The 19,772-nt window shown below is 45.9% G+C and overlaps 1 protein-coding gene and 1 long non-coding RNA gene across 51 annotated transcripts; one reads left to right on the top strand and one right to left on the bottom strand.

The window, feature by feature from the left end:
• Window positions 1-6,062: 6,062 nt before the first annotated feature.
• LOC308587854 (uncharacterized protein) lies at window positions 6,063-8,751 on the bottom strand. 50 transcript variants are annotated; one of them, XM_081195728.1, is made up of 5 exons: window positions 8,013-8,751; window positions 7,833-7,976; window positions 7,509-7,544; window positions 7,425-7,472; window positions 6,063-7,340 (listed from the first exon to the last, which is right to left on the bottom strand). In XM_081195728.1, the coding sequence occupies exons 1-5, from the start codon at window positions 8,709-8,711 to the stop codon at window positions 6,210-6,212; spliced, it is 2,058 nt and encodes a 685-aa protein (XP_081051854.1). In that variant the 5' UTR covers window positions 8,712-8,751; the 3' UTR covers window positions 6,063-6,209. The 50 variants fall into 50 exon arrangements, with proteins under 50 accessions (XP_081051854.1, XP_081051818.1, XP_081051826.1 ...); XM_081195692.1 differs by having other exon boundaries at window positions 6,063-7,094; window positions 7,167-7,196; window positions 7,233-7,976; XM_081195700.1 differs by having other exon boundaries at window positions 6,063-7,094; window positions 7,167-7,202; window positions 7,275-7,976.
• Window positions 8,752-8,758: 7 nt separating this feature from the next.
• Window positions 8,759-9,725, top strand: LOC308588224. The gene is made up of 2 exons (XR_014008602.1): window positions 8,759-9,478; window positions 9,587-9,725. It is a non-coding gene; the product is annotated as an uncharacterized lncRNA (long non-coding RNA).
• Window positions 9,726-19,772: the final 10,047 nt, after the last annotated feature.

Below are 19,772 nucleotides of genomic sequence, written 5' to 3'. Positions count from 1 at the left end.
CAGTGTTTATACTACATTTTTTTAGGTTTGCCTTTTTTGGATGTTGAGTGATAGGCCAAGCTTTTCATAAGCTTCTGCAAAGATATTTAGGATGGTTTGGAGGTCATCCTCTTAGTGTGCGCACACTACGTTGTCATCAGCATACTGAAGCTCTATGACGGAAGTTACGGTAACCTTATTCTTTGCTTTCAGCCTGCTCAGATTGAAGAGCTTTCCATCTGTTCAATATATGATTTCTACTCCGGTGGGGAGTTTCCCTTCAACAAAGTATATAAAAGACCAGAAGCTTTCTTACTGGGCATTTTAGGTCAAGATTTGCCAAAAGACAAGAAGAAAGTATTTATGTATGCTACAACAGCAGTTAGAATTTTACTAGCTCAAAGGTGGAAAAGCAATGAAATGCCAACAAAAGAACAATGGCAAGAGAAATGGATGGAATATGCTGAAATGGCAAAGTTGACTGAAAGACTTAAAGATAAGGACAATAAAGACTTTTAAAAAGAGAGTGTTGAGTACAATCCTAAGGGGGGGGGAAATGTGGGAATTTTCCAGAGTTACCCAGAGGAGGATGAAGGTGATGTCAAGCAAGCAGCTAAAGCTGAGGAAGCTGATGAGGATGATGAGGATGATGATGATGATGATCAGAGTTCGGATTCCAGTTCAGTGGGCGGCGCTGCTGCTGGTGTCAGTGACAGTGATGACACAGCAGACTACAAGAGCACAAAGGCCTCAGTCAGACCATCTGATGCGTCTGACAATGAACTGGAAGAACCACTGTTCACCATTGGTCATTTTTCTCCTAAGAAAGAGGAGATGAGTCAGGAAGACTTATGTCTGGTACGCAGATCTGAGAGAGCCACGAAGGGCAGACCTCCAAAGAGATATGCTGATGAGTTTGCTAAGACAGCAACTGCTGTTCTTAGTAGCTCAGAGAAGGTGTGGGAACCTTCAAGCTTCAAAAGGTTCAGGAGTTAACCTCTAAAGATGCTGAGCCTTGGCTTAATGCCATGAAGGCTGAAGTTGATTCCTTGAACAGGAACCAAACTTGGGAACTGGTACCGGTAGTCCCAGGAATGAGACTGGTTGGCAGCAAATGGGTCTTCAAGGCCAAGACAGACCAGAATGGCAAGGTAGTCAGACACAAAGCCAGATTGGTTGCCAGAGGTTTTTCACAGGTACCAGGACAGGATTACCACGAGACCTACTCACCCACAGTCAAATATGAGAGCATTCGGCTGATGCTCAAGGTCGCTGCGGAGGAGAAACTGCATGTTACCCACCATGACATTAATACAGCTTTTTTGTACGGGATTTTGAACGAAGAGCTGTTCATGCTTCCACCTGATGGGATGGAGATACAGAAGGGAATGGTCTGTAAACTGCGGAAATCCTTATATGGTCTCAAGCAGAGTGCCAGGTGTTGGAACACAAAACTCACTGAGACATTGCTTTCTCTAGGTTTTCACCAGGGCAAAGCTGATCCATGTGTGTTTGTCAAGGAGGAGGGGCAAAACAAACTGTATTGTTTATGTTTTGTTGATGATCTTCTGATGTTTTGGAAGAATCAGGCTTTTTATCAAAGCACCCTAGCTCAGCTGAAGGAGCACTTTGACATGAAGGATCTTGGTGAGGTATCCAACTATCTTTCTCTGCAGGTGGAGAGGGACCAAGCAGGTAATTTTCTGGTACACCAAACACAGAAAATTGCTGATGTATTAACCAGGTTGAATTTGGTTGATGCAAACCCAGCAGACACACCGATGGTGACAGGTTACCAGGTAGATAGTACCGCTGAAGCGTTTTCTGACACAACGCTATACAGATGCATTCTAGGCAAGCTGAATTTCATTGCCAGATGTTCAAGACCTGACATAGCTGTAAGCTGTAATCTGCTTAGCAGACATGCCAACAATCCTACGGTTCAGGATTGGAAAGCTCTGAAGCGCATAGCCCGCTATTTGAAAGGGACTATGCACTACAGGCTGAGGTTCACCAGTCAGAAGACTGGAGGTCTTGAAATCTTTGCTGATGCAAGTTTTGGAAGTGACACCACGGATGGTACAAGCACTTCTGGAGTATGCTACATGTACAACCACTGCCTGTTTGACTGGTTGTGCAAGAAGCAAACAACAGTGAGCCTAAGTTCCTGTGAAGCAGAACTCAATGCTCTGTCATTTTCACTCATGGATTGTGAATGGTTGATGCAACTGTTTAAGGACATCAGAGTGTCTGTAAAATGTCCTGTACAAGTGTATCAAGACAATAGATCGTGTTTGGCTTTGCTGAACTCCGAGAGTTGCAAGCAAAGAACCAAGTACTTGCAGATTAAGCTACATCGTGCAAGGGAGTGTATTCAGAAAGGACTCATTCAGGTGTCCTATATGCCAGGAAATGAAATTCCTGCTGATCTGTTGTCGAAGGTTGTTAACAGAGAACAACTTAAGGTTTATGTACAAAGGTTGCAATTGGGTTGAACCACAGGTACTACAGGTTACACGGAAAGGGGGAGGATGTTAGGATGTTTCCGTTCCACCTTAAAAGGGAGCAGGCTTTGTGAGTCACAGAGTCTGCGCATGTCCTATTCACAGGATGTTTATGTTTGCTGTTCCTTTCGATTTTGCAGTCGGAGACACTGACTCAGAACGGTCATGTTTTTCTTTGTTCTGTTCTACGCTAAATAAAGTCTGTAAATATGCTAAATATGCTCTTCTGCGGTGCAGCTTTCTGCCTGTGTTTCTGCTGATAAACAGTGTGCACAAGCCTGGAATGTGGCAATCTATTTCTGAGGCTTCGTGTCGCTAACTGCTGGATCTGCCTGTCTACGGGAGATCGATGGACGTCCGGCAGCCGGCTTGGGGCCATGATGGACTATATCTCCCTGGCAGTTTCCCAACATGGGAACCTACAGAAGCAATGTAAGGAAATGGACTCACTTGCAGGTTTGATTAAACACTTACAATCAACAAACAGGACATAATAATGATATATAACTTTAACTTTACTATATTAGTGAATAAGATAATAAGCAGGAGAAGTGAATTCGTTATAAAACAGAAAGGATAGTTGGGGGAAGTCGTGGGGTGGGGGTGTAATTGGGAATTTATTTTGTGACTATCTCACCAGCAGTGATTATGTTAAAATTTGTTGTAAAACCTAATAAAAAATTAAAATCAACATACTGTAGTGTTGGAAGGTAACCTGAAGGTCATTTTTGTCCAACCCCTTGTAATGCAGGAATCTCAACTAAAGCATCCATGAGAGGAGATACGATATCCATCTTGGAATATCTTAAGGGCTGTCACATGGAAGAGGGAGCAAACTTGTCTTCTCCTGCTCTAGAGGGTAGGACTTGAGCCAATGACTTCAAGTTACAAGAAAGGAGATTCCACCTAAAAAAACTTTCTGAGAGTAAGTGCTGTTTGACAGTGGAACAGTCTCCCTTGGGAGGTTGTGGACACTCCTTCCTTGGAGGTATTTAAGTAGAGGTTGGATGGCTATCTGTCCGTCTGCTTAAAAGCCTCCAAGGAAGGTGAGTCCACCACCACCTGAGGGACAACGTTCCACTGTCAAACAGCTCTTGCCGTCAGAAATTTCTTCCTGATTAGTGGGAATCCTCTTTCATGTAACTGGAAGCTACTGGTTCAGGTCCTACCCTCTGGAGCAAGAGAAAACAGACTTGCTCCACCTTCCATGACAGCCATTCAGATATCTGAACATAGCTGTCTTATCTCCTCTCAGTCTTCTCCAGGCTAAACATCCTCAACTCCTTCAACCGTTCTTCATAAGGCTTGGCTTCCAGACCCCTGGTCATCTTGATCGCCCTCCTATGCCCACGTTTCAGCTTGTCAATATCATCCTTTAAATTGTGGTACTCAGAAGTGGACTGCAGGCGTGGTCTGGCCAAGGAAGAATACTGTAGAGTGGTACTCTTCATTCCCTATATTTCTATATTACTGTTGATGCAGCCTAGACTAGCATCAGCTTTTTTTTTTTCTTTTCTTTTGCAGCTGCATCACAGTTTTTGGGTTGTTGCCTTTTCATTTACTATTTTATTGGGATGCTTAAGCAACACTTTTTCCTGACCCCATCTTCAGGTGGGACTGGGAATGAGTCTCTAGGCTCATGCTGCACTTTTTTCTTCCACTCCCCACGGACACAAATGGAAACACGTGCAAGCAGGAAATCCCAGCAGTATTTTTGAACGTGGGATCTCTATGAATGTTGAAACTGAAAAGCTGCCCGCTTACTTGGGAGTAAGATCCACTGACTCTAGTGGAACTAACAGCACAATCCTAACCACATATATTTGGAAGGAAGACTATAATGAATTCATCAGGACTAAGGAGTTAGGAATGCTGCCTTCATTCCTAGGGCTATACTCCATGTGCTCTATGTATGAGAAAGAGATGTACCAAATGGTCAGGTCAGGTCTACACATATTTATTTGGAATTGGAACCTATAAAAATAATTTGCTACACATCATAAAATAAATTAGGCTTATGTAGAAATTGATACAATCATTTTTGCGTATGTGCCAATTTCTCATCCATGGTGTTTGCTTTAATGCCAGGGACGTTTTAGGAACCAAACTTTGGTTAAACGGTGGAAGTGGGAGAGGGTCCTACCATTTTTTAGCCAGAAGAGTTTATGGGGAATAAACGAGGGGCCACAGCACTTCTCACAGGCATGGGGGGGGGACCCCTAAAAGGCTCTGGTTGCAGGTAATTGGGAAGCACAGGGTCTGAGAGCCTGGGGAGCTGCTGCCAGTTACAGTCCTGGGCTAACAGAACAAGGGCCTGAGAGAGTTTCATATACAGATATGCAGATTACACCCAACTTCCCATATCAGTTTTGAGGTTCAGGATGACCTACTTTAAGACAAGGATCCTGACACCTCTGCGCTTATGCAATGGATTTTTTTTGCTTCACATGGAGCAATAAAGAGTTGGATGAGGCCACTGGGGTGCAGTGGTTGGAGTGGGGGGGATAGCGACCTCCAAGTGGAGCTTACTTCTGAATAGACACATATAAAATCACACTATTAATAACCCAGGAAGGTCACAGTGAGGCAGTCTACGTGCTACACTTGATGACTCCCAGCTGAATGTGGGGAAAGCCTCCAGTGGATTATGCACAGGACTGCATGCTTCAGGGCCTTTCGTTCAGCTCTCCTCCATCTGGTGTCATCCAGATGTTTTGGAATGCAACTGGCTGGGGCTGATAGGAGTTGCAGTCCAAAACATCTGGAGGGCACTAGGTTGCAGAAGGGTGCTTTATCTGATTAAGCAATGAGATCCAGATTTAATCAAGGGGGGAGGGATTAATTGGTAGATCTTAGAATTAAGAGCATACTTGTTAACAACACACACACTTCCAGGCTCCTTCATGCTGGGGTGTCACAATAATAAGGAATTGGGGCGGGACAATTACAGATGACCTTTCCTTATAACAACGATATCTTTCCTTTGCCAAACTCTCAGTTATCTCACACTTCCTTCAATATCTCAAAAAGTCACCTATATTGACCTTTTGTAACAGGCAAATTTATTTACATTTAATTCATTCATGAATGCATTAATTTGCTTAAAGGCGGATCAGTCAAAATACTTTAGTCAGCCGGTAGCTCTGATTGTGTTGGAGGTGATGTGAGATAGTAGAATCATTCTGTTGGCGGGGTTTGATCACCTGAAGCCACAGCTACCAAGTGATGAATCTATTATCTTTAAACAGGACTGGAGTCTCGGCCTTATCTTTATGGCATAGAGGCAAGCAAATGAGGAACTGATATATCACTATTCGGTGGTGGCTGGTGCCCACTGGCACTGGTGGGGCAGAAGGCAGGGAGACCAACAGCAGGTGCAGACAGAGCCAACTAATTCTAGTTTTGTCCCCATCCTCTTCCCTGCCAAGTTCTGTAAGGGCAACACTGAGTCGGAGGAGGAGGAGGAAGCTAACAGCCAGGGCCACCCCCTGCACTGGATAAATAGGTGGTGGTTGGATCAGCCCCACGGGTGCTATTAAATCATTAAATATCATTCAAGCAGATGAAGCACAAAATAAACAGGTTTCCCCATTTTTATTCTGCCATCTGTTTTCCTGGGAGCTTTACTTTTGGTCTTGTAGCCATAGCTCTCCAAAATGCCATAGTCCTCTCCCACAGCAGGGTCAACTAACTCTCAGACGTCTCCAATCCCTTAAGGCCCTCCTCCTATCCACCAGGCATTGCAGGTTCCTCATAAGGTTCATCACTGAGGTAGGTTGGCTGTGAACCTTCGCTGATCTGCCTATCACTCAGGTCATAATGGCTCAGCTCAGGCGAATAGCTATCTCGCCTCTGGGCTGCTTGACTATCTGTTCCAGGCTTCTGAAAGGAAGACTCATCTGTCTGCTGAGTATGAGATACCACCAGTCTGCCAGTTCTAATATTGATCCAGCTTCCTTCTGGCACAGAAACAGCATTGTAAGTCACCTTTGATTCATGCTCCAGATCAACATATGTATCTAGGCTCAGCAGCGTAGTTGCGCTCTGGTGGTTGCTTATCACTTTCTCATAAGGATCCTTCAGTTCTTCCCAAGGTTGTACAATGCTGCTGCTTGATGAACAACTTTCAGATTGTACACTGCTACAGCAGGAGTTTTCGCCAGATTTTCCTACAGATTGCATCACATCAGATTTCATTGGTTTTGTACTTCCAACTATATCTCTGCCATCTTCCACAGCTCCTCCAATAACACCACAAAGTGAACTTTTGTTTGTCTGCTGACCATGACTGAACAGGAACTTACCAGTTTTTCTGTTCAGCCAGATTCCATCTTCTAGAGAAATTATGCTATATGTCTGCTGAGCTGCATCTTCACCTTCTGTGTATGACGATAAGCTCCCAAGTGTTCCTTTGCTTGCAGACTCATCAGGCTGCTGGGTTGGATTTCCTAACGTATTCCATATGGTGTTACTAAAATGAAATTCATCACCCAAAACCTGCTGGGTTTTGTATTCCTGCTCCATTTTCAGCTCTTTGCCCTGCAGGCTTCCCTGTCTAGACTGTGGCACCCCTGCCAGCTGGCTGCCACGTCGGGAACCTTGCACCTCCTCCTGCTGGCTGCCTCGCCAGGATTCTTGCACCTCCGCCTGCTGCCTGCCCCGCCGGGACTCTTGCACCACTACCTGCTGGCTGCCCCGTCGGGATTCTTGCACCTCCGCCTGCTGGCTGCCCCGCCGGGATTCTTGCACCACTGCCTGCTGGCTGCCCCGCCGGGATTCTTGTACCTCCACCTGCTGGCTGCCCCGTCGGGATTCTTGCACCTCCGCCTGCTGGCTGCCCCGTCGGGATTCCTGCACCTCCGTCTGCACCTCTGCCTGCCGGCTGCCCCGTCTAGATTCTTGCACCGGTGCCTGCCGGCTACCCCGTCGGGATTCTTGCACCACTGCCTGCTGGCTGCCCCACCGGGATTCCTGCACCTCCGTCTGCACCTCAGCCTGCCGGCTGCCCCGTCTAGATTCTTGCACCGGTGCCTGCTGGCTGCCCCGCCGGGATTCCTGCACCTCCGTCTGCACCTCAGCCTGCCGGCTGCCCCGTCTAGATTCTTGCACCGGTGCCTGCTGGCTGCCCCACCGGGATTCCTGCACCTCCGTCTGCACCTCAGCCTGCCGGCTGCCCCGTCTAGATTCTTGCACCGGTGCCTGCTGGCTGCCCCGCCGGGATTCTTGCACCGGTGCCTGCTGGCTGCCCCGCCGGGATTCCTGCACCTCCGTCTGCACCTCAGCCTGCTGGCTGCCCCGTCTAGATTCTTGCACTGGTGCCTGCTGGCTGCCCCGCCGGGACTCTTGCACCACCATCTGCTGGCTGCCCCGCCGGGACTCTTGCACCTCAGCCTGCTGGCTGCCCCGTCGGGACTCCTGAACCACCGCCTGCTGGCTGCCCCGTCTAGATTCTTGCACCGCTGCCTGCTGGCTGCCCCGCCGGGATTCCTGCAACTCCGCTTGTTGACTGCCCTGCCGAGACTCTTGCACCACTGCCTGCTGGCTGCCCCACCAGGACTCCTGCTTCTCCGCCTGCACCTCCGCCTGCTGGCTGCCCCGTCGGGACTCTTGTACGACTTCCTTTTGACTGCCTCGTCGGGATTCTTTCACCTCCACCTGCTGGCTGCCCCGTCGGGACTCCTGCACCACCGCCTGCTGGCTGCCCCACCGGGATTCCTGCACCTCCGCCTGCACCTCCGCCTGCTGGCTGCCCCGTCTGGATTCTTGCACCACTGCCTGCTGGCTGCCTCGCCGGGACTCTTGCACCACTGCCTGCTGGCTGCCCCGTCGGGATTCTTGCACCTCTGCCTGCTGGCTGCCCCGCCGGGACTCTTGCACCACTGCCTGCTGGCTGCCCCGCCGGGACTCTTGCACCTCTGTCTGCACCTCTGCCTGCTGGCTGCCCCGCCGGGATTCCTGCACCTCCGCCTTCTGGCTGCCCCGCCGGGACTCTTGCACCACTGCCTGCTGGCTGCCCCGCCTGGATTCCTGCACCTCTGCCTGCTGGCTGCCCCGCCGGGACTCTACCATATCTGGCTCTGGAACCCCCCCCTTTTGGCTGTCCCATTGGAACTGTGGCATATCCTCCTGTATGCACTCTCCCTGGGATGGTGGCATCTCATTCTGTTGGCTCCTCACTGCAAGTTTGTTTTCAAGCTGCAACAGTTCTTCTGCTTCTTCAGGAGACATTAGGGTTTGGGCTGCAATTAGCTCTGCTGTTGCCCCCTTATTCTCCTGCTCTACTTCATCTTTTCCATCACTCTCAGATCCAGGCTTACTTGGTTCAGGTGCAGCACTCCTATCCATACTTCCTTTAGATGCACGCCTTAGTTTTTTTGCTATATAATCCTGAAGCCAGGTTCCCTCAGTTTGTTGACTGCTACAAGACATTAATGTGCCAGTTTTTCTGTTAATCCAAGTATTTATCTCAAGGGAAATAATACTATATGTTTGTTGAGCCTTTGCAGAAAAAGAAGTTTTCCGTTTTGTTTGACTTGTCTCACTTGCAGCAGCACTTGGCACTTCAGACTCTTTTTCAGCACCCAACTTGGCTCCGGTCCCAAGTGATTTGTCACTTTGGGATTCTGGCACAACGGGCTGCTCACTTCCCCTCCGGGACACTGCTGCAGTAGGTGGTTGGCTGTCTTTCTGGGGCTCAGGCAGGATGCGGAGTTCACTTTGCTTCCGGGACTCAGGCACAAAGGGCTGATCACTTCCCCTCCGGGACACTGCTGCAGTAGGTGGTTGGCTGTCTTTCTGAGACTCAGGCAGGGTGTGGAGTTCACTTTGCTTCCGGGACTCAGGCACAAAGGGCTGATCACTTCCCCTCCGGGACACTGCTGCAGTAGGTGGTTGGCTATCTTTCTGAGATTCTGGCAGGGTGCGGAGTTCACTTTGCTTCCGGGACTCAGGCACACCAGGCTGCTCACTTCCCCTCCGGGACACTGCTGAAGTAGGTGGTTGGCTGTCTTTCTGGGGCTCAGGCAGGGTACGGAATTCACTGGGTTTCCGGGATTCAGGCACACCAGGCTGATCACTTCCCCTCCGGGACACTGCTGCAGTAGGTGGCTGGCTGTCTTTCTGAGACTCAGGCAGGGTGCGGAGTTCACTGGGTTTCCGGGATTCAGGCACAAAGGGCTGCTCACTTCCTCTTCGGGACACTGCTGCAGTAGGTGGTTGGCTGTCTTTCTGAGACTCAGGCAGGGTGCGGTGTTCACTTTGCTTCTGGGATTCAGGCACAAAGGGCTGCTCACTTCCTCTCCGGGACACTGGTGCAGTAGGTGGTTGGCTGTCTTTCTGGGACTCAGGCAGGGTACGGAGTTCACTGGGTTTCCGGGACTCAGGCACAAAGGGCTGCTCACTTCCTCTTCGGGACACTGGTGCAGTAGGTGGTTGGCTGTCTTTCTGGGACTCAGGCAGGGTACGGAATTCACTGGGTTTCCGGGATTCAGGCACACCAGGCTGCTCACTTCCCCTCCGGGACACTGCTGCAGTAGGTGGCTGGCTGTCTTTCTGAGACTCAGGCAGGGTGCGGAGTTCACTTTGCTTCCGGGATTCAGGCACAAAGGGCTGCTCACTTCCTCTTCGGGACACTGCTGCAGTAGGTGGCTGGCTGTCTTTCTGGAACTCAGGCAGGGTGCGGAGTTCACTTTGCTTCCGGGATTCAGGCACAAAGGGCTGCTCACTTCCTCTCCGGGACACTGCTGCATTAGGTGGCTGGCTGTCTTTCTGGGACTCAGGCAGGGTGCGGAGTTCACTTTGCTTCCGGGATTCAGGCACAAAGGGCTGCTCACTTCCTCTCCGGGACACTGCTGCAGTAGGTGGCTGGCTGTCTTTCTGGGACTCAGGCAGGGTGTGGAGTTCACTTTGCTTCCGGGATTCAGGCACAAAGGGCTGCTCACTTCCTCTCCGGGACACTGCTGCAGTAGGTGGCTGGCTGTCTTTCTGGGACTCAGGCAGGGTACGGAGTTCACTGGGTTTCCGGGACTCAGGCACAAAGGGCTGCTCACTTCCTCTCCGGGACACTGGTGCAGTAGGTGGTCGGCTGTGTTTCTCAGGCTCAGGCATAACAGGCTCTTCACTGCCCATCCAGGACTTGGGCACAGCAGGCTGGTCACTATCCAGCTTGGATTCCAGCACAAGGGACTGTTGGCTACCCCTCTGTGAGTCAAGCATGAAGAGCTGTTTACTGCTCTGCAGCAACTCAGGCACAGCGGACAGATCACCTGTCTTCTCAGATCCAGTGAACTTTGGCTGTTCACTGTCCTTTGGGATTTCTAGAGCAGCAGCGTCCCTCCAATTCTCAGGTATGCTGGGCTGTCCAGTGCTCCTCAAGTACTCTGGCATTTCACTGCCTCTTCGAGATTTGAGTCCCATTAACACTTCACTGTCTTTCTGAGGCACAGCAGACTGTTTTCTGACCAGCCAGGGGTCATCCTCAATAGGCTTCTCAATATCCTTCCAGGCAGGTGCTTGTACTTCTTTTTCAGACTTGGGGCAGGTTGATTTTTGAACCCCAGTTTCACAACTTGCCATCATTTCTTGATCACCAAGCTTCTTTTCTCTCTCTCTATTAGCCTGGAGCCAACTGCAATCAGTCTGCTGACTGAGGTTTCTTATTAATTTGCCAGATCTTCTGTTTAGCCAGGTAGATTCCTCAATTGAAATGATACTATATGTTTGCTGAGCAAATGAGGCCTTTTGCTTCAGTGGTGCTGTCTTACTATCCAAAGAAGTGGGCCCCTCGGTCTCAGTTTCACGATCCACCTTGCATTCTGTCTCTTGGGGCTTTTGGTTGTCATGCTGGGAGTCCTGCTCAATAGCCTGTTGATTAGGTTGGTGGCATACTTCCAGTTCAAGTGGGGGACTGCTCTGAAAATTATCTTCCTCAGCCTCCAGAGGAGTTTCCCCAAGATCTTCCACTGCAGCGAGGATACTGCTATAACGGAACTCTTGAATTTCAGCCTGCTTGCTATTGCGGAGGGAATCTTGCAATTCCAGAGGGAGGCTACACCGGCGGAATTCTTGTACCTCATGTTGTAAATGAGCTGGAAGACTGCCACGGTGGAGGTCTTGAACATCAAATTGCTTGGTGCCATTGGAGGAAAGTTCGTGTGGGAGGCTGCCAGGGTAAATCCCAGGTGCTTCAGAGGGCTGGTTTCCCGAAGAGGGATCTTGTGACTGAACTGGAAAACTCTCCTGATCAATTTTTTGCAAGTCAGACTGGCGGCTGCCATGGCGGGAACCTTGCAATTCACTTGTTGCACTAATTGCTGAACTGCCATGGCTATCTGTCTGTAGACTCTTTTCAAACAGTTCTCTTTTCAGAGATTCAGCGCTATCTGTCTGCTGTGCCTGGTCAGTTATATTTCTGTGCATTTTTTTCAGTCTCTTTATTCTTTTATCTTCTGGCATTTGGTAGGACCCCTGTCTTTTTGGCAGCTGGTTGCCAGTCTTGGACTCCTGCTCTTTTGGCTGTTGAGTAATGTAGTAAGATTCTTCTGCTAAAGCCTGTTGACTAGTTTGCCTTGATTCCTTTCCCTCTGGCTGCTGAATGCTGCAGTGAGATTCGTCTACTGCATTCTGTTGCCTACCTTTTATTGATTCCTTTCTCTCTGCCACTTGTGGAATACTGCGGCGAGACTCGTTTGCTATAGGTAGTTGACTAGCCCGCCTTGATTCTTGCCCCTCTGGTTGTTGGATACTGTGGTGAGAATCTTGCGCTATCAGCTGTTGACTAGTTCGCCTTGATTCTTGCCCCTCTGGTTGCTGAATACTGTGGTGAGAGTCTTGAGCTACAGGTGGTTCTACTTTTGTATTTGCGTAAGCAGCCCTGCTTATTGCAGCCTCATGAAAAGGACGCAGAATTTCTTCAAGTGTTTCTGGGCCCCAAACAAAACTAGTTTGCTGACTGCCAGATATCATTTTTATGCCTGTTTTTTCGCTGATCCAACACCGTTCATCCATTAATTCAGTTTTGTCTAAGGCCTTACCTTGGGAAGATTTTCTGCTCTGCGGATTCTGGCCATGAAAGGACTGCTGACTGCTACACCGAGATTCCAGTTTCTCATATCTGGAGTCTTGCGCAACAGGTTGCTCTGTCTCTTCAAGTAAACTAATAACCTGTTCCTGGCCTAGGATATGAGGGCTGCTGCTGCGGGATTGTTTCCTAAAAGATGTTTCACTCTCTGGTTGGCACATCTCATTGCAATTCTGTTCCTCAGCACCTAGCATGTCTTCATTTCCAGGGATTACTTGGTCAAATGCAGGTTCAGAGTCATCCATTCTTCCTTTCACTTACAAACTGCTACAGTAGACACTTGAGGTCCACAGGTGCAGATCTGGCAAGCCAAGTATCGACCTCTTGCCAATCTCCACCTTTAGTTTAAAAAGCTATAAAGGAAACATGAGAGCTACCTTGTCTGATCCCACTTCACGGGGGTTGTTTTATTCTTTTCATCAGGGCTGCAACTTGTATGTAGATGGCGTCATTGTCTGGATGGGTGGCAGACTTTTTTTGTTTCTTGTTTTCTATTTACAGCCGGCTGGAATCATGGCCCTTATGACAAAACAACAGCCCTGGATTAGGTGGTCACCAACTCTCCCCCTGTAGTGGTCTTCATGTTCTCACTCCAACTGCCTTTGTTCTAGAAGCTTCAGTAGCAGGTCTATGACATCATTGCCTTTTCTGCTCCAGCCATTCATACGATAAGAAGGCATTAGTCCAGGGCTCTAGAACTGGGCACAGACTTCTTTGTGGTTGCCATTCAGGCACAGAAACTAAGCCTTTGGCTGTTCTAATAGGCTGGACTACAATTTGCTTTCTATGGAAACTAACTTTAGGAGGAGGTAACTAATAACTATTTCCATTAATGGAACTCTTAAAGTGTGGTGTTAAGGTTGCTCAGCTGGTTTAGGGATTGGAGGGTTGGTCACCCTGTTGATGGACCACGTTGCTGAATAGTGGTCAGTCAAAGAAAAGCTGGTGTTTTTGTCCCTAGGCCACAGCGTGACTGATATGAGGCCTGAAGGTCAGATGGGTTCAAGCAGGGCTTGCCTGGGATCAGCATTCAATATACAGTACTGTACACATCTAACAACAACAGTGGTCTCTCTTTTCCATGTGTATGTGTTTCAATTTCAATGTCAGAAAGTTTGTTGCTTAATACTATGCCTAAAGAAGTAGGCATAGTATTAAGCAATAAATGACCGTGTATTTTATACGGACACACAAACAAACAACAACAAAAAGACATTGCCCCAAACGAACTGAAGAGATGAGAAGCACCAGAAAAAATTACCAATGCAATTAACCGTTTGGCAGGGACCCAAAATGGGAACCATCACAATTTATAATGCACAAGGACCTGATGCACAGAGTTATTTTGTTTTTAAAAAAGAAAACACTGTGAGAAGAAGTCACATAACAATACCTGGTTAACCACTGCCAAATAACAAATAAATTTGTTTTTATTTTATTTATTAAATTTGTATACCACCCTTCATCCATAGATCTGAAACTCCAGAAAAATAAGTTCTGGAATCATAGCTCTCTGGAGTTTTTTTTTAATAAGTTGCTATGGAGCATGTGCCAGGACCTCTGGGCACACCTCACTGACAGGGATGTGCCTTGGTGTAGGACTGTAGGTGGCCTGCAAGGCTTTGGTGGAAGCTTAAGCTTTGGGAGTCCTACACTGCAAAGGCTGTGTTGACATTTCCTCATGCCAGAGAATTCTGTTAGATGTGTTAGCATACCTGCATTGTAATTTATTCATCTATCTATATGCATGGGAAAGTTATTCCTCATTTTTTAATCAGTCATGACAAAGCTTTTCCTGCAGCTAATCCCCACACAATTTGACATTAACCTTTGGCAATTAATCATCACATTAAGCAGTACATGCAACATTATATTCAAAAATAAAAGCAATACCTTCAGTAATATTGTACTTTTTAGAATGGATACTTTTCCTATCCAGGAAATCTTCAAAAATACCCATCATGTACATTTACCTCCTGTACAAGTTTGTCACAGTTGAATACAGTTATGTTAAAAGCCTGGGTAAATAAGTATGTTTTAAACAGTTGGTGAAAGCTCACCACATTAGGTGCCTGCTATACCTCATTCAACACACAGGGGCCCACTGCAGAGAAGGCCCTTGGTAGGCTTTGCCAGACCTCTGTAGGCTGAGGGCAACCTCCAAAGATTTTAGTGAACAGGCAGGTCTATATGGAATAAGTCTTTATTTTAACATTATTTTAGATAAGCTGGCCCTAAATTGATTAGGCTTTTCCAAATTAATAACATCATCTGAAACTTGGCTCAGTAGCACAGTTAACTTGTGAGGGAGGCAGGTTGCAGGGCAAAATACAAGACTCCCATACAAGACTCTCATCCCCTGAGTGATTTGATGACGTCTTTATATTAATATGGGAGGAAACTAGGATGTTAGACCCTTTTAACATGTTTAGTCCACTTGCAAACTGTGTGCCTCGCCTTCTACCCATCTTGCAATGAACAGATCACACAGTAAGCATAAAATGCTTTAACTACAAAATGTTCCAAAGGTCAGATTCATGCATTTAATGTAGCAGCAGCAAGGAGAACACAGGCAGAATACTCTTGGGTAGAAAAAACAGAAAGATAACTTCAAACCCATGCTCGAAGCTGGGATCAAAGCTAAGACACATCCTTCCTCATAGGTTATACGGCAAGAAGAGAGAGGACGGGAAGAGAAGGCTTCACTTCCCCTTTATCAGAGAAGTGACCCAGCTGAGTCTACAATCTAACTCTGTAGTCTTAACCCCTTCATGTACTAACTAGCACTCATACATAGTTATGTTTGACTGCAATTTTCCACAAATATTTACTAGATTCCTTACCTGCACTTCACCATTAGTTCCCTGCACAGGTTACAACAGTTAAAAAATACATTATAAAAAAGCTAAAACATATTACAATGAATAGACTAGGGTGTGTTTTAAAATACATATTTCATGTGTCAAAGATGTGCATCTTCAACATCCCATAAAAACTACATGAAAGGGCTGGACACACCTATGGAGAGGGAATTCCACCACTGGGAAAACCCAGCCAGAAGGGCAGGTTATTATTATTATTATTATTATTATTATTATTATTATTATTATTATTATTCACAGAGAACATGCTCCCAGGCAGCTGTCCCACCCAAACTACCAAGCAGACCCCTTCTGCCAATCTTAACACCTGAGAGGGTCTGTAGGGAAGGAGGCAGTCTTTCAGATATTTGCATCTTGAGTCACTTGTGGCTTTAAACATTGTGAGCACTGTGAATTGGGCCAAGAAAGAAACTGGCAACCAACCCAGCTGTTTATACTATGAATACTGCTCATTCCATACCCCTACTTGTCCCTGTGTTGGCAACTGCAGGATCCACAGGGCCTGTGCCTGGATTTAACCCTGGGATCGTCAACTGCTAACCTCTAGTACACACTTTTATACAAATGTTAACAAAATACAATGCCACATTTGCATTCTTTTTTAAAAAAATGATATTTATTACTTTTTCAACATTTCCAACACAACACTACAAACAAAAAAGAAAAGAAGAAAAACAATACAAATACAATACAAAAACGCTACATGGACTAACAAAACAAAGCAAAAACAAACAAAAACAATTTAAAAACACCTCAAACATTTTCAATATCTTATATTTCATTCCCTTATTTCCAGCGACCTCCTCACACCTCCCTTTTTGTATTCCACTTCTAATTTTCTATTAATCTATTTATACTTAATTCCTTATGACATTTCTACTAAAGCCATATAACTTCATTCCAACATTTTTCTAACATTCCTTAATTTTACAATATTTCTATAAATAGTCTTTAAATTTTTTCCAATCTTCTTCCACCGACTCTTCTCCCTGGTCTCGGATCTTGCCAGTCATTTCCGCCAATTCCATATAGTCCATCAACTTCGTCTGCCATTGTCCAACACTTCAGTGCTTTCAAGAAGCAACCATTCTCTCAACCAGCAAAAAGCAGATGGTTCACAACGAAATTTAAAGGTCTGGCAGGGCAGGTCCACCTCCTTCTTTGGCATCCATCAATATCTTAAGTTTTACTCAAGACTTCCTGCCCTGCCAAACAACTCTAGAAACATCCCTCTGCCACCTCCTGAGACCCTCCATCCCATCCAAAGCTTGCAATGTTTGAAACAAAAGCAACATCCCCAGCAACACAGCAGCCCTCATCCCCACCACAGTAACTCGGCCCAACAGTAACAACTTCTGATTTGTCCATATTTCCAAATCCCCCTTCTCTTCAATCCAACATCCTTCACAGTTATCCTTAAACAGATTCATATTTTTGGCGGCCATACTAACCCCCAAATACCTCTCTTTCTCAACCAATGTTAGTCCTGTCGCCTCCTGAAACTCTGTCAAGCTTTCCTTTTCCAGTTCAGATAGGGCTCTGGTCCTCAAATTCATCTGTTCTTCTTTAAGTTCAATCATAACGAATGTCAGCTTATGTTCATCAGGTTGTCTTTGTATGGATGGGACTCTCCTCTCCAGTTGTACTGCTTTAGATTCAGCAGCAAGGGTTTTTTCCCTGACTTCATCTGCAGTTTGCCGTATCAGAGTAGATTCCTGTGTCAATTTCTGGGTGGTTTCTGAATCAGTATTCACCTTTTGTCCCAAGTTATTTAAACTTTCTACAATTAAGTCAATTTCAATATTTGCAGCATCCATTTTCACATTTATCACATCTGTTTTCTTGTGAAGTTGTTCCAGCGAATCGTTTATTTTCAATAATGCAGCCACTAAGGCCTCTTCTGTCGCCACATTTGCATTCACCTCATGATAATTTCTACTACAGCTAGCACAGGAGACCTGTAACACTGCAAATGTTATTGGGTAACTTCCAGACAACCTGTTTATTGAATATTCATCCTAATTTGTTTCCAAAAAGTTTACGGGGAGGTTAGATGATGACAGCAAGTACAATATGCAGTAGCTGTGAAAAAGGTAAATGCCATGCTACAGATCATTAGGAAAGGAACCAAAGATAAAACTGTCAATATAATGTCATTATACAAATCTTATGTGTGGCCACATTTGGAATGCTGTGCACAGTTCTCATTTAAAAATGACACTGTAGGATTTGGATATTCCACAAAAGAGGAAGGGTATCTTTTTATATGAGACGGTGGCAGCAAGAGTTTTGATCGCAGCAAAATGGAAGAATAATGAAATCCCCTCTATACAACATTGGATCCAAAAGCTGACAGAATATGCCGAATTAGATGGTCTACCAGAAAAAATAAAGAATAAATCAAAACAGGAATTTGTTTCAAAATGGGAGGTTTCCAAAGAATATCTGAAAACTTACCAAACTTAAAACAATGGAGAGACCTGGTCTGAACAGAGACATTGGATTCTTATCTCATTATACATGACTAAGCCATTTCTCACCTTCTCACCCCTTGCCTTTTCCTGTAAGACCTATTACAGTCGTTAAGAGTCGTCAACAGGCTCCTCTCAGCTATCTGCCAATCTCCAATTCCCACCACCCTTCTGAGTAATACCCCTCCCCACCTTCTCACTATATAGAAGGATCTGGCAACTTCTGTTTCAGTGTATCTGAAGAAGTGTGCATGCACACAAAAGCTTATACCAAGAACTAACTTAGTTGGTCTTTAAGGTGCTACAGGAAGGAATTTTTTTTATTTTGAAAAATAAATATAGTAGTTTAAATTCTGTTGCAGCATTCGAGGAACTTCAGTAATAGTTGCAAGGTAGATATAAGAAATTAGATTTATTAAGAATAAGTTTAATTATGATAAAAGTGTGTATTGGCAATAAGTAATATGAAATTGAAATATGAAATAGACGGGAGGTTGGGTCTTTAGTGTTAAGACCAATATATGTTTTATTGTTTGCTAAGAAAATTATGTGTCTATGGTTATTCTTGTGTGTAATTTGGTATTTGTGGTTTTTTTCTTTTTTCTTGTATCAATAAAAATCTTTTTTAAAAAAATGACACTGTAGAGTCTGAAAAGGTCCAGAAACTGGCAAGCAAAATGATCAAGAGAATGGAGGGACTCCCCTATGAAGAAAGGTTGCAGTGTTTGGGACTTCTTAGCTTAGAGAAAAGGCAAGAGGTGATATGACGGAGGTGTATAAAATTATGCATGGCTTGGAGAAAGTGGAGTGAGAAGATTTTCTCTCTCTCTCAGAATTCATGGATATTTAATGAAGCCGAATATTGGAAGATTCACATTACATAAATTCGCACAGCATAGTTGAACTATGGAACTCCCACAAGAGGCAGTGATGGCCACTTACTTGGATGACTTTAAAACAGGATTAGACACATTCATGGAAGACAAGGCTATCCGAAGCTACTAGCCATGATGTTCATGTCCTGCCTCCTCTGTCAGAGGCAGTACACCTCTTAATACCAATTGCTGGGAATCACAGGTGGGCAGAGAGCTGCTGCACTCATGTCCTTCTGCTTGAAGGTTTCCCATTGAGGCATTGGGTTGGCCACTGCGAGAACAGGATGTTGGACTAGACTGATCCTTGGCCTGATTCAGAAGACTCTTCTTATGTTAGCAGTTACTGAGAATTCATTCTGATTTGTTTGCAGAAACGTTAGATGGCATTGTGTCAAGCAAGTGCCATTCCACACTTTCCAGTGCACTTTGACCTCTGCTTCCTCACTGCAAAAAGTCCTGTGGAGAACTCCCAATCAACTTTTAAGTGCGCAACCTGAACCTGCAGGTACACGACTGGCTCTCACCCCAAAATAGTTACAGTATGGAAGTGTCCTTCGAATATAAGGCCTGTTAACACTATTGGCCATGCCGGCTGTCTGCTGCAAGGTGCCCCTAAAGAGCCCGATCAATATTCCATCTGCATTGGAATTTTGCAACAGCCGAAGCTGCCCCCTCCTAGGGTTGCCACCTTGTCCCATATGTCCATGTAAAATGCTACATTCCATATTGATAGTTTTGTCCTGAATTTCAGGTCTTCTCTATCTCTCTCTGCCAAGTTAGGGATCCTCTCCAAATGCATGAGCTTGGAGGAGTGTGTGAAAGGTTTTAAGCTCTGGGTAGCCAAGCACATCTGTACAAATTCATGTATGTCTGCGTGCGTGTGCATGTGTGACAAATTCCAGAGGGGTTATTCTGTTAGGCTGCAATAGATTGTAATGGATTACTTTGAAGTCACTTCAGCACCAGATAGGGGGGAAAGCCCC

The sequence above is a fragment of the Podarcis bocagei genome (assembly GCF_964188305.1).
Source record: "Podarcis bocagei genome assembly, chromosome: 1".
NCBI classification, from domain to species: Eukaryota; Metazoa; Chordata; class Lepidosauria; order Squamata; family Lacertidae; genus Podarcis; species Podarcis bocagei.
The sequence above is the reverse complement of the archived record's forward strand: the minus strand, read 5'-3'. Positions and strand labels throughout refer to the sequence as shown.

Coding starts and splice junctions, on each gene's coding strand:
- LOC308587854 (XM_081195687.1), bottom strand. CDS start 8,711: ATGTCTCCTGAAGAAGCAGAAGAACTGTTGCAGCTTGAAAACAAACTT. Junction 7,977..8,012: donor GGGGCAGCCAGCAGGCAGTG/GTGCAAGAGTCT, acceptor CAACAAGCGGAG/TTGCAGGAATCCCGGCGGGG.